Source organism: Miniopterus natalensis, chromosome 8 (assembly GCF_054644295.1).
Source record: "Miniopterus natalensis isolate mMinNat1 chromosome 8, mMinNat1.hap1, whole genome shotgun sequence".
NCBI lineage: Eukaryota > Metazoa > Chordata > Mammalia > Chiroptera > Miniopteridae > Miniopterus > Miniopterus natalensis.
This window is the reverse complement of record NC_142088.1, coordinates 40,635,928-40,648,261: the sequence shown is the minus strand read 5'-3', so window position 1 is coordinate 40,648,261 and position 12,334 is coordinate 40,635,928. Positions and strand designations below refer to the sequence as shown.

General features: G+C 43.9%; 1 protein-coding gene across 1 annotated transcript in view; it reads left to right on the top strand.

Annotated features, from left to right (window-relative positions):
• Positions 1–12,334, top strand: part of RAPGEF4 (Rap guanine nucleotide exchange factor 4) — a 212,942-nt gene that overhangs the window by 146,071 nt on the left and 54,537 nt on the right. The window contains exons 10-14 of the mRNA XM_016205212.2: positions 5,732–5,816; positions 7,827–7,887; positions 9,584–9,660; positions 10,092–10,238; positions 12,079–12,194. Coding sequence (XP_016060698.2) covers positions 5,732–5,816; positions 7,827–7,887; positions 9,584–9,660; positions 10,092–10,238; positions 12,079–12,194 — 486 coding nt within the window. The remainder of the gene's footprint in view (positions 1–5,731; positions 5,817–7,826; positions 7,888–9,583; positions 9,661–10,091; positions 10,239–12,078; positions 12,195–12,334) is intronic.

Below are 12,334 nucleotides of genomic sequence, written 5' to 3'. Positions count from 1 at the left end.
GGGGCTGGATGAATCCCTCATTTTACCCACGTCCCAATAACTGAGGCTCTCTGTCTGACCTTGATAAATTCCTTGATAAAACTGTATTTACCAGCAGCTTCCAATATCACCTGGGCCCTCCCATCCTTTAATGTATAAACTGCTTCTCCAGCCATCCCCGTTTATTATCTTGTCTGTAACTAGACGTTGCTGCCAGAACGCATCCCCTGCAGAAACTAGGCCTTTCCACAGCAGGATCCGACAAATCCACATCAATGTGGCACCACGCAGACTTGTAAAGAAGCAGGGATGCCTAATATCTCTCCCTGTGACATCTGGAGAAGGACAAGTAAAGACCAGGTACATTCACCGGCTGCCACTCAGAGCAGCCGGAGAGTCAATTCAGTCCCCGAGCCTCGTAGGTTACTCTGTGAAGGTGCCTGGGAGATCCCTCCTCCTGCTTGGGGCACAGTGTTCCCTCGACTCTTGAAAGCCAAATTGCCTTCAGTCCTTGGGACCCTTTCATTATTGTTTGAACAGGCTGGGGGCTGATTTGTAGAATCTCTTCTCCATTTTTTTCCCCTGCCATCCCAGTAAAGACCAAAGCATGAGAAGTGCTTAATGCCACTGTTTGCCAGGAGAAACCTGCTTTGAAAACTCGACTTTGTTCGGTGATTGTGGTGGGGAAGGCTGTTTTAGATTTATCGGGGCTCTTTGAGGGTGGGGGTGGATCAAGAGGAGAACCTTTGCCTGATGCGAGAGTAGAGAGGCGAGTCTTCTCTGAGACACTAGATGGCACAGCAGCTCTGAGCTGGTGGCCTCGGGAGAGGCCGGGCCTGTTCTCTGTCACTACGGCCACAAGCATGAAGATCCACCTGCTGTGGGAGGGGGGCTCACATTTTGATTTGCCTTGGTGGCACAGATTGGCCACACTGGCTTTTGCTCCGCCTGGCCTCTTCCCTGGGATTTCTGTCGACTTTCAATCCTAATGACATGTTGAGGCCCCGGACAACAGTGAGTTTGCTGGTAACAAACCTCTCCCAAATGCTTTTGTTGCTTTGCTAACCGTGAATATACTCACATTTTAGAGTAAGTCTCTTCACACCTTGAAGCTCTGACTTCTCTCACCTCATTAAAAATTTGCTGTAAACACGACCAAAAAGTTCATGGCTACCTGGGCAGATTGCCAAATGACAATGGCCTGCCCTGCGATTACTTTAGACCTCAGGGTTGTTTTTTTCCCTTTCATTTTGAATGTTACTTAGGACTCAGAGACTAAACTGTTTTTAAGCTTTGTTCCATTCTGTTTCAAATGGCTACCATAGCTTTCTCCATGGCATCCAGGGAGCCCTGGGAAGTCTTTGTTTCTCTGTAGTGGTTATGACTGATACTTGAGCACCAGGGGTAGGATAAGCTGCCACATGGGTCTTGGGGCAGGTGTGGCTGTCACATCCCCAACAGAGCCTGCCCTGAAGGCAGTGGGGGCCCTGTATCCTGGCAGGCTTTGCTTTATGAGAGGCACTAGGGGGAACAGGCAGGCTGAACCACCCCGCCGCCTTCCTCCCATGAGTTGCGAAACTAAGGAGGATTTCCCAGGAATGGAGCCCTTCTGGGTATTTCCCTCCTGGGAATCCTGCCACTCCTTTCCCTCCTCTGTGTCTGGCGGGAGGGCCAGGGCTTTCACACGCTCTGCTCCGCTTTTCTCTCAGGCTTCTCGCTGGGCATTCGTAGTTTTAGCCTGGCAGTAAACTCTGCCACTCCCTGCTGCTCAGTGGGGCGGGGGGGAGGGCCCGACTGGCCGCTGACCTTGTGATGAACCACAGTGACCCTCTCCTGTCCTTGTCTTATCAGCAATGCCGTCTTCTCCTGTGCTGGTTTTCTTATGAGTGTTGAGCTATAGCTGCTTCCAGCTATTTCTCGGACATTTTATTCCTATCAGCTTTCTCTCATCTAAGGATCCCTAAACCTCTGATCAGCAGATAGTAGTTTTGTGGTTGGTGGTGGTGGTGCTGTTCTGGATTTTCAAGTGTCTTTCCCATCAGACCTTTAGCATGACAGACAAAACTCCGGCCACAAAAGGGCCCAGCTCAACCGGTGCTATATGGTCTTTGGAGATCACCCCGTCCAGGCCCCCTCTGGGTTTGACTGAGTTAGTCTGAGTGACCGCAGCTGGTCTAAGATGATCATTTCTTCCTCACAGCTGGATGAAAAAGATCTGTAATCTTTTAGAAAATATATCTTTTCCATCATTTAACAGGATTTGGAGTAAGAGGTGAGGTCCAACATTTTCTTCCTATCTCCTCCTTCAGTTATTTGCCATGACAAAAGTGAGTTGGGTCGTGGCCACCTTGTCTTACTTGACCTTGAATAGGACACATAACAGGGCATAAGCCCCCATTTTTCTCAGGCCACAAAACAACTGGTTTGTGGTATTGCTGCCATATGTCCTTGGGTAAACCCCGGATTCAGCACAAATCGTGAGAACTGGCGTGTTTTTCATCTGGTAAACTATTGAACACCCATCCTAATTCATTCTCCGTTTGCGCCATACTTCCAGTGTATCAATGCTTCGAGCGTATTAACTCATTTGACTTTTACAGCAATCCTGTTTATTATCCCGTTTTACAGATGCAGAAATAAGGCATTAGCCCGATCGGGCACCTAGGAAGTTCCTGGTTTCGATCTCAAATCCAGTTTCTGCTTCTAATCCAGAGCCCTGTGCACTATCTGATGCTGCTTCTCTTGAGAAGAGCAGTGTAGGGTTCTGGGTATTTAAGCAAATTACATCTTCACGGTACATTGTAATTACCACAGTAGTAGGACCATGTGCTGTGAAAGAATAAAGGTTGGAGAACCAGTTTGACCTGGAAAAGATGACATCTGAGCTTGGCTTGAAGCCAAAAAAAAAAAATATATCCTGGGCAAAGAGAGGAGCATGTGAAAAGTCTTGGAGTCATGAAAAAGCATAGCCTGTTTGAGGAACGGAGAGATGTCTGGTGTGGGTGGAGCAGAGGACAGAGCCGTGAGGGAAGGCATGAAGAGATGGAAGGAAGATAAATGAGTCTGCAAAAGTCGATTGAGACCTGCTTTTAAAGAGCCTTGTGTGATGACAAGGGAGCACCCTGGACAGATTGAGATTGTGGAGCTTGTGGTTTTTTGGGGAAGAGATGGCCAGGAAAGACATCTGTTTGGAGATAAAGATTTAGGTCTCAGCGTTATATAGATGAAAGTTGGTGATTTTTCCAGGAAGAGAAAGCAGAACAAAATGAGAACAGAGCTGAAGGCAGAACATTGAGGCGCAGCACAATTTAGGAGGTAAACCAAAGGACAACAGACGAAAAAAGACATTGAGAGGAAATGTTTAGGAAAGCAGGAAGGGAGAGCCAGGAGGGTGGCAGCGTGGGGAGAAGAGCGCTTCGGTCAGTGCTCAGTGGTGTCAGCAGCGAGAAGTTGACTAGGTTTCAGAAATGGCTTAAATGTTGCCATTGTTGCCTCTCTTCTCCCACACTTTGGGGCAGATTGTCAGACTACCTCTCAGGGCTCAAAGGGCAGCCTTGAACAAGGAAAGACAAATTTTTAAAAAATATGTACTTTTATTTATTTTAGAGAGAGGAAGGGAGAGGGACAGAGAGAGAAACATTGAGAGAGAAGCACCGATCAGCTGCCTCCTGCACGCCCCCCACTGGGGACCATGCCTGCAACCCAGACATGTGCCCTGACCCAGAATCAGACCAGCAATCTCTTGGTGCAGGGGATTATGCTCAACCAACTGAGCCATGCCAGCCAGGGCATAAGACAGATTTTTAATATGCTGCGTTGAAGATCTGGCAGAGTTCTTTCACATGTTTTAACTCTGGGAAAATATGTAGTCATTTAAAATATAATATTGTGTGTAGATTCCAAAAGCAACATTTTTTTCAAACCTGTATGAGTTGATTAATATGAAAAAAAGAATCAATTAAACCTGAAAAAAACGAGTTGATCAATATGGGTTTCATATTGATATTATGTAAAAACACTCTTTCTAAGCTCATAGAGATCTGCTCCCAAAATCCCAAACTTGAACCTGTTAAGATTTTAGAGCTAAATTCTAACCCTTTCTTTTCCCAGCTGAGTTTTTCTTCTCCCTTCATAACAGCCATCGCATGGAGGTGAGAATGAGTCTTGGGGACTGTTTTCTCTTTAGCCAGGCTTCTAGGAGGGTCCATGCTATTTGCAGCTAACGTCAAGTAGCAAGAACAGCAGGGCAGCTCCTTGTGCTGAAGAACCATAATCCTATTACACCTATCTTGAGACTTTCACCTTAGCCGCCTCTATCATAGTAGATGGACTAAGGTGACTGAATTGACTTTTAAATCCCCAAGGATCCTCGTTTCAAAATCCCATGTGTAAGTCAAGTAGTAGGTTAGGCCCCTTGCTAAGAAGGCCTGGCTCCTTCAGAGCCCTGTGGCCATAGCTTTTCCTTTGGTGCGTTTGGGTCCAGTACTTTCTGAGTTCCACCATTAAGCACTGGAGTGATACACAGTGGTGATCCTTGGCAGGAGGTGAGCCTGGCTGGCATCTCCCCGGGTCATGGATTTAGTACCTGTCTTTGTATAGTTGAGATTAGGAAATATATCCTCCATTGACGCTGAAGAGAGGCAAATCATTTTCTTTTGTTCATATTCACGCTGTCCTTGAGAAGGTTATGCACAAGGTGTGCAATAACTTTTCTTCCTCTGATTAGTCCCGACTTGATCTGCCATCTACCCCATATTATGAATGGCTGCAAAACTATTTAATCCAATTAACTATTTTAGAGTATTTACAGTTCAGTTTTGATTGCTCAGTGTACTTATCTATAATTGACTACATTTCAGATGTAATTTGCTGGCCCAAATGTTGTCCTTTATCAGTTTAACCTCTTATGCAAAGGTTTGAGTTTTGAGTATCATTCTTCTGGGTTTTTTTTTTCCACTTACACAAATAAATATGCAGGTACCTTCACATTCACTATTTCCTTCAGCTCCCACATCTGTCTCAGGAAGGTGTGCACTACAGTTAAAACTTAACTGATTAACTAGCACGCTGATTAACACCTCATGGCAGGAACAGTGGTCATCCATGAAACAGAGTTTGGGAAGTGTAAATATATCCCTCTCTTCTTTCCCTTTCTTCCGGGTCCCAGACACTACTATTTGCCTTCTGCTCATCTCATGTCCTCACCTCCTCAGGATAGGCAAGAAAGTATTGAGTCTCTATACATCCCTTATTCAAGTCCTGTGGTAGAAGCTTGTTATATAACCTGAAACCTCGTGACACAGCATCATTATTGTTAGGCTAAGATATCACACAGGATCCCAAGGAATTTGGATCAGTCATCCAGTTGATGAAATCAATTGTTTGTAGTTGTGTTAAAATACAAGTTTTGTTGTTATTGATTAAGATGGTAATGAAAAGCAGTTTTTTAGAGCAATCACCTACAAAGCGAGAGAGGTTAGCCGACTGCAATGCGAGCAGAGGCCCTTCCCCACGAGACCGGGAGGGAAGGGGACTGTGCACATTCTTCTCTTACGAACACGTTCGTTCCCGAACTTCCCTTAGGGATAATTATGGCGTAATCTCACCCTCTGCCAATATCTTCTTATAGAGATTACTGCTAAGAAGTCTGTGGACATATTACTGACCCTTGAATCTACTTCTGTGTTTCAGGCTTTAGTGATGAGTTTTTTCTCACTATTTTCTCACTATTTTCTCACTTTTCTCCTTGTAGACCTGGCCAGAGGAATATGGATGACCTGGAGATTATCTATGATGAGCTCCTTCACATCAAAGCCTTATCCCACCTTTCCACCACCGTAAGTTGTCTCTTATTGAGCATGGTCAGGAGGACTTTGAGTTAAATGCACTGTTAGGGCTGGAGGGCAGAATGTCTGAATTCCACCTCATAAATCATCCTGGTCTTTTTCATGAGATGCTAAGTAAGTGATACCCAAGAACAGTCCCTGTAATGGGATCAAGTATCGTCATGTCAGTAGTAGTCACCCACGGGCCCTAAACCCCAAAGCAGTTTGGTGTGAGTGCATCCCACTCGCATCCATGGAGCGTGTGCTTCATTCTCCAAGTCCAGCCTTGGAGCCTGCACACTTAGAAGAGACAGCCCGGCCTTCAGAGGGGCTCTGAGGCCCTTCCGTGAAACAGAGCCCGAGGGAGGGAGAGGAATCAAGGTAGTCTGTCCTGGCCCAAGTGGCCAGCTTTGCCCAGGTTGCTGCCCTATTGAAAAAGGAAGCAGAAGGTTTGAGAGAGCATTACTTCAGATATGCTAGGGCACAGTAGCAGTACCCAGTAGTGAAAAACGGCCAATGGCTGTATCTGACTCTGAACTTCTATGTGACTAGGATATTTAGGAAAGCAGTGGACAGAAATGTGGCCTCTGAACAGGGACAGACACACCTCCTCCCATAGAAGGAGCATAGGAACAGGATTTCCAGGCAACACACATCTCCGATAGGCTAATACTTCAATAATAATAATAAAAAAAGTTGTTTCGATGTTCACAGATTATATACCAAGGCCCCTTAGCAACATCTACATTCCTCATTTGCCTTTCATTCCCAGCTCACTAGGTGATATTATGCTATCACCTGGTGGCAGTGTCTGTGGTCCCTGCTCTGGGGCATAGGGTTCAGGTCTCTGAATAGAGCAGCAAGGCATTTGGCACAGCCCCAAGCAGAAGGGCTCCAAACTCCTCCCCCTTGAACCCAACAGAGCTGCCTTCACATTCCTCCCCCCTGCACTGCCCGGGTCCACAAGCTGGCTCACCTAGGTGGAGGAACCAGGGGTGTGTCCAGCCCAGCCTGCCCTCCCACCCACCACTGCCCTGTCATCCTCACTTCATCCATGGGGTGAGGGAGAAGGTCTCGTGCCTGGGAGCCTCACGTGGGGAGCCCCCACAAATGTAAGCGCCATGGGCTCATGCTGCAGAGGAAGTGAGGGAACACCCCTTTCCCTACCCTGCATGCCCCTGGTCTGACTTCCCCAGTCCTGGTGGAATGGAGAGGACTGTGGATAGTCTCCTCTTCTCCCTCAAACCACAGGTACCCACGCACGTGGAAAAGTCTCAGGCTACTTGGTTCTTAGGGAGATAGAGCCATAATTTGGAATTTAAATTTTTTTCTTAGCTACCTTGGAGTATAAATCTGCTTACACATTTGAGCTTAATTATTCAACTTCAAGGCATGGAATTTCCCAACAGGTTTGCAGCAATGCATTATGTGGGATGCAGGGAAGAGCCTCTAACAGCGATGGAGTCACATGATATTGTAGATGCTCTCACCTTCTTACCCAACACAAAAGACGGGCAGTGAAATCACCTAGTGCATACATGTGAAACATTTTATTTTTTAAAATTTTTTATTTTTTTTTAACATATCTTTATTGATTTCAGAAAGAGGGAGAGAGAGAAACATCCATGATGAGAGAGTCATTGATTGGCTGCCTCCTGCCCGCCCCCGACTGGGTATTGAGCCTGCAACCCGGGCATGTGCCCTGCCCAGGAATCGAACCTTGATCTCCTGGATCCTAGGTCGATGCTCAACTGCTCAGCCACGCCCGGCCGGGCGAAACCCTGTTTTAAACCATCTCTAGGGTGGTTGTCTTGTATGAATTGGCTTATACAGCAGCTCTTGTACGAACTTTAAGAATCTAATGGCAAGTCTAGTGGAAGTGGTTCTAGACGACAGTAATGGCAAGCAGAGTCGGAGGTGGCCGCGTGGGAAAAAGGGAACAATTGACACTGTTCAGAAAGGGAACATGTCCCTTTCCCCCCAAAATCCGGTCTTTCCACATCTTTTCTCTTTTTCTTCTAGGTGAAACGGGAGTTAGCAGGCGTTCTCATTTTTGAGTCTCATGCCAAAGGAGGCACCGTGTGTAAGTACAGCTGTGATCGGAAACTGCACCTCCTGGGCTCCTCGCGAGCATGTGCCACAGGAGCCTGGTGGCAAATGCTCTCCTTTCTTGGGCCTGGGTCAGACTTGGCAGGACAGCCTGCAGCACTTTCATTTTTTGGGACCTGTGATCATTCCCAGCACACGTCCATTCTGCAGCACGGTGGTTTTCTGTGTGGGAGCTGTTGCCAGTCAGAGTCACTGCTCACGCCCAACCTACTGGCTCAAGAAGTGTTTAAAGAAGGTGGGATGAAGGTGCTGCTCTTCAGGCAGGATCTTTCCACAGTGACCTCACTTTAGTTAGTGGTTTTAGAAGAACTAACCCGTCTCTTGAGATTGCCCGTTAGAATGATAAACTAGCCTGTTTTTCTTTTCTCGCTTCCACTATCAGCTCCAAGCCTGAAAGAATTTCTTTGACCCAAATACTTATACAGTACTGATATTTAGGATTTCTCCAGAATCCAGGTTGTCATTTTAGCTCTGTGGTTATATTTGGAAGCAAGAAATTGCAGTTTGATATCAATAAATGTGAACGAAATTATTCAGACTAACATTGCCCACTAATCTGCAGAGTCCTTGCAAAGTAGGGTTCGTGGTCTCCTCAGGTCAGGAAATGCCCTCTCTGATCTCTCTTGGAGAATGGCACTCCTCAGCTTGCTGAGGCTCTCAGAAGTTCTGCAATAAAGGAAAATGTTCACTTCATTTAGACTCAAGCTTCCTAAACCTAGAGAAACATGAAACGCTTGTTTAATGGACACCTGTTAATGCTTCCAGAGACATTCCTTGAGAAGTCTTCATTTTCTTTAGACTGATTGGTGTTAGTCAAATAAACAGGGGCAGGAATCATAAAAGCAAAAAGAGTTCTATTTCAAAATGTTTTCAGTCATCGAAAGTGGTGTTTCTAATATCAACAATTATTTTTGTAAGAATGTCCTTTCTAGAAATTTCAAAGGTTCAGTTTAGTATTTTATTTTTTTATGATCACTGGTGATTCACAACTTCTCTTTTATTCTTTTTATTCAAACTTACTAATTGTTTTCATTTGTGAAGTATTTAAACATTTCAAACAAACAATAGAGATTATTACAAGCACCTTTTTAATCTTCATTAAACACTAACATGCAATATTTTTTCATGTTTTCTAAAGAATGAAATTATAGATGCAGTTGAAGGCCCTTGTTTCCTCCTTTATATCATTCTTCTCTTTCCCTCTGCATGGTAACTTCTACCCTATGTGTAGTGGCTCTCATTCTGACCCATTTAAAAATATATATATGTAGATCTATATCCATAAACAATAAGTAGTACTGATTTGCATGTTTTCAATTCACATTATTGGTCAGATTACCTTTAAAAACTATTTTCTGTAGCATAATACGTTTTGATGAATTGTGGGTGAAAGCATACTGCTTGATGTACTGGGTTGCTGGTGAATTGATATCTAGTACCAATGGATCTTTCAGGGCCTGGCAAGTGGAGCAGTGTTTCTGTTCCTTTTATGTTCTATAGAAAAGGGAACAATATTCCACCTGAATAAGTTAGTATTTGCCAGTAATTTTTTTCCTTGTGGAATAAATGTGTAATTCTGGGAACTTAAAAATGATGATTTGATAGGCTATAATTTATATTGATGTGCTTCTAAATTCTTGTCATAAGTCTTTTCTTCTCTTTGTATCTAGTGTTTAACCAGGGGGAAGAAGGTACCTCCTGGTACATTATTCTAAAAGGATCAGTGAATGTAGTCATTTACGGCAAGGTATATATGTATATTTTTTTCTTTCTCTTTTTGAATCTGTATTATGCTCCATTTACTAGTGTTGCTCTAAGTATTAACAATGTAGTGCTACAATTGAACTTGCAACAACATTGTTACTCAATGTAGAAAAGTCATTATAGCATCTCTAATCATAAATTATCTAAATTATTATACTCAGAGTAGTATTGAACTTTCTGGGGCTCATCTCCTTATAGATTATAAGGTATACATTTAAGTTATTCCATAACCCATATTACTCAATGAAAGGAAAATGAAACATTGTAATTTAATTATGTGATTCCTCTTGGGCATCGCTGGGTACAGCCCATTTATATCTGCAGTGTATTAGGGAGCAGGGTCTGTGGCGTGGGGTGGGTGGGTGTTGGCTCTGTTTCCGGGGTCTCTTTCATCTGAATGCTTGCTTCCTTCAGGGTGTGGTCTGTACCCTGCATGAAGGAGATGATTTTGGCAAGTTGGCACTAGTGAACGATGCTCCGAGAGCTGCTTCTATCGTCTTGCGAGAAGATAATTGCCATTTCTTAAGAGTAGACAAGGAGGATTTCAACCGGATTCTGAGGGTAAGTCCAAGGCAAACAGTGGCTGAAGGGCACCCCACTTTTCCTTTTGCCAGAGAAGAGAACATTTGAGTGTCATGTAAATTGAGCAGTACTGTGATTAATGAATGCTCTAGGGACAAAGAGCCTTGGTCATAGACCTGGGATGTTCAGTGTGCTGGTGTACATTCTGGGGTCCAGAGGGGATAGTCCAGGAAAGCTGCAAATGGGGCGTGCTATGTTAGACCAAACAACTCTGCACACGCCTGAACCAGTCCATGGGAATAGAAGCCAGAGGGACTGCTTTGGCAAATGTCAAAGTGAGACCTTCCTTACTATGTCTGTCTTTATCCTAAACCTTTCTAGTCTCCACCTCCAATCTCTTCCCAAATGTGAACCTTTCTATAACATCACACACTCTTGATGTATTGAGTGATTACATTTTAGTGGGAATTATGTTCATCGTGGTTACTCTAATCAAGCATTTTTATTTCAAGTGCTTAATGTCAAATTGATTCATACTAAAGGAATTTCAGACTTAGGCAAGTAGGTGAAGAATAATTACATTTAAAGTTGGCTCTGCAGATGGGCCTACTCTAAGCTTGTTTAGGTATTTGTGAGAGTGGGTGATCTTTCGAAGAGACAGTCCCTGGCCTTTCCCCACCATGCAGCCTCTGGTCCCTTGGGAGGAACAATCCAGCCTTGGCGGGTAGAGGCCTGATTATGGATTGCTGGGGATAATGACAGTGTCCCGGCACCCCTGGCCTCTCCAGTGGCCTATACTTCATCCTTCCCTAGCTTGAGTTAACCGAGAGACACTGTTCCTCCTATAATCACTTTGCTCTGCTCCCTTCCCTTCCGGTTCACAGAGCAGACTCTCTTCTTTGCCTCTCCCACCCTTAGTGTCTTTGTTCATCCTACCTGAACGTCCACAATTCTATGCTTTCTGGTACATTTGGCATTATTTAATGGTGGCTTATGACAGCATTCTCCACTTCTTATGCAGACACCTATCACCACACAGCCTTAATAGTTGCCTTCGGTGGCACAATTTCAGGCACCAAAGTTTGTCTTAGGAATTCATTCTCTTAATGCAAAGAAAGTTTAACTAAAAACTGTACCATTGAATAATATAGAAAAAATACCACGTGGAATTTGACTTGGTTCTTATGTAATCTCTTTTAAAATGGGGGCCAAATGATGACAAAAAGCACATTAAATTTTTAAAATTAATTATTTTAAATAACATTGAAATCTAGAGGTAAACTTTAACTAACACTTTGCATTTGCACATATGGAGTTTATATTTAGCCAAAAAATTATCTGAAATAATCACATTAGGACCACTATCACTGATGTGATTTATAAAGTTATTCAAAATAACTGAAAAATGTTTCTAACACATTTCAAACTGATTTCCTAAAAAACAAACCATCTTGATTAGAGAGAAAAAGTACCACCGCTAAGAAAACGAAATACCCTCAGAAGAAAATCAAAATGAAAGAACTTTGTAGAAGCTGAGTGCTATTTACCACGGATTTTTGTAGAGAATACATGCTCTGCTCCCTTATCTTCCTGCTATACCACCCTCTCCCAAAGGTTTCTCAGAGCACAACCACACTCCTCTCCTCTCCACTCTGCTGATTTTCTGAATCGAGGATAAAAGCAGAGCTTTAAAACCACATGCCTGAACCTCATCTGGTCCTCTCTCTGGCCATTCCAGCCCTTGACTTTGAAAATGACTTAATTTGTAGACACAACAATTAGCATCACAAGCACCAAATGAGTTTCTGACGCATTTGAAATTTTTTTCATTGTCTGAGAAAATAGCAGCATCTGTACGTGGTGTAATTTGTATTTGCAGGACGTTGAGGCGAATACAGTCAGACTGAAAGAACATGACCAAGATGTCTTGGTGCTGGAGAAGGTCCCAGCAGGGAGCAGGGCTTCTAATCAAGGAAACTCACAGCCTCAGCAAAAGTAGGTTTGCATCCAACACTGCAATTCCCAGACTATGATTAACCTTTTCACATGGTATCATCATCTCTACAATAGCATGTTCTCCTTTTCTGTGGAAGACGGCAGTGTGTGTGACTTTTTTCTCTCTATTGACTAATCAC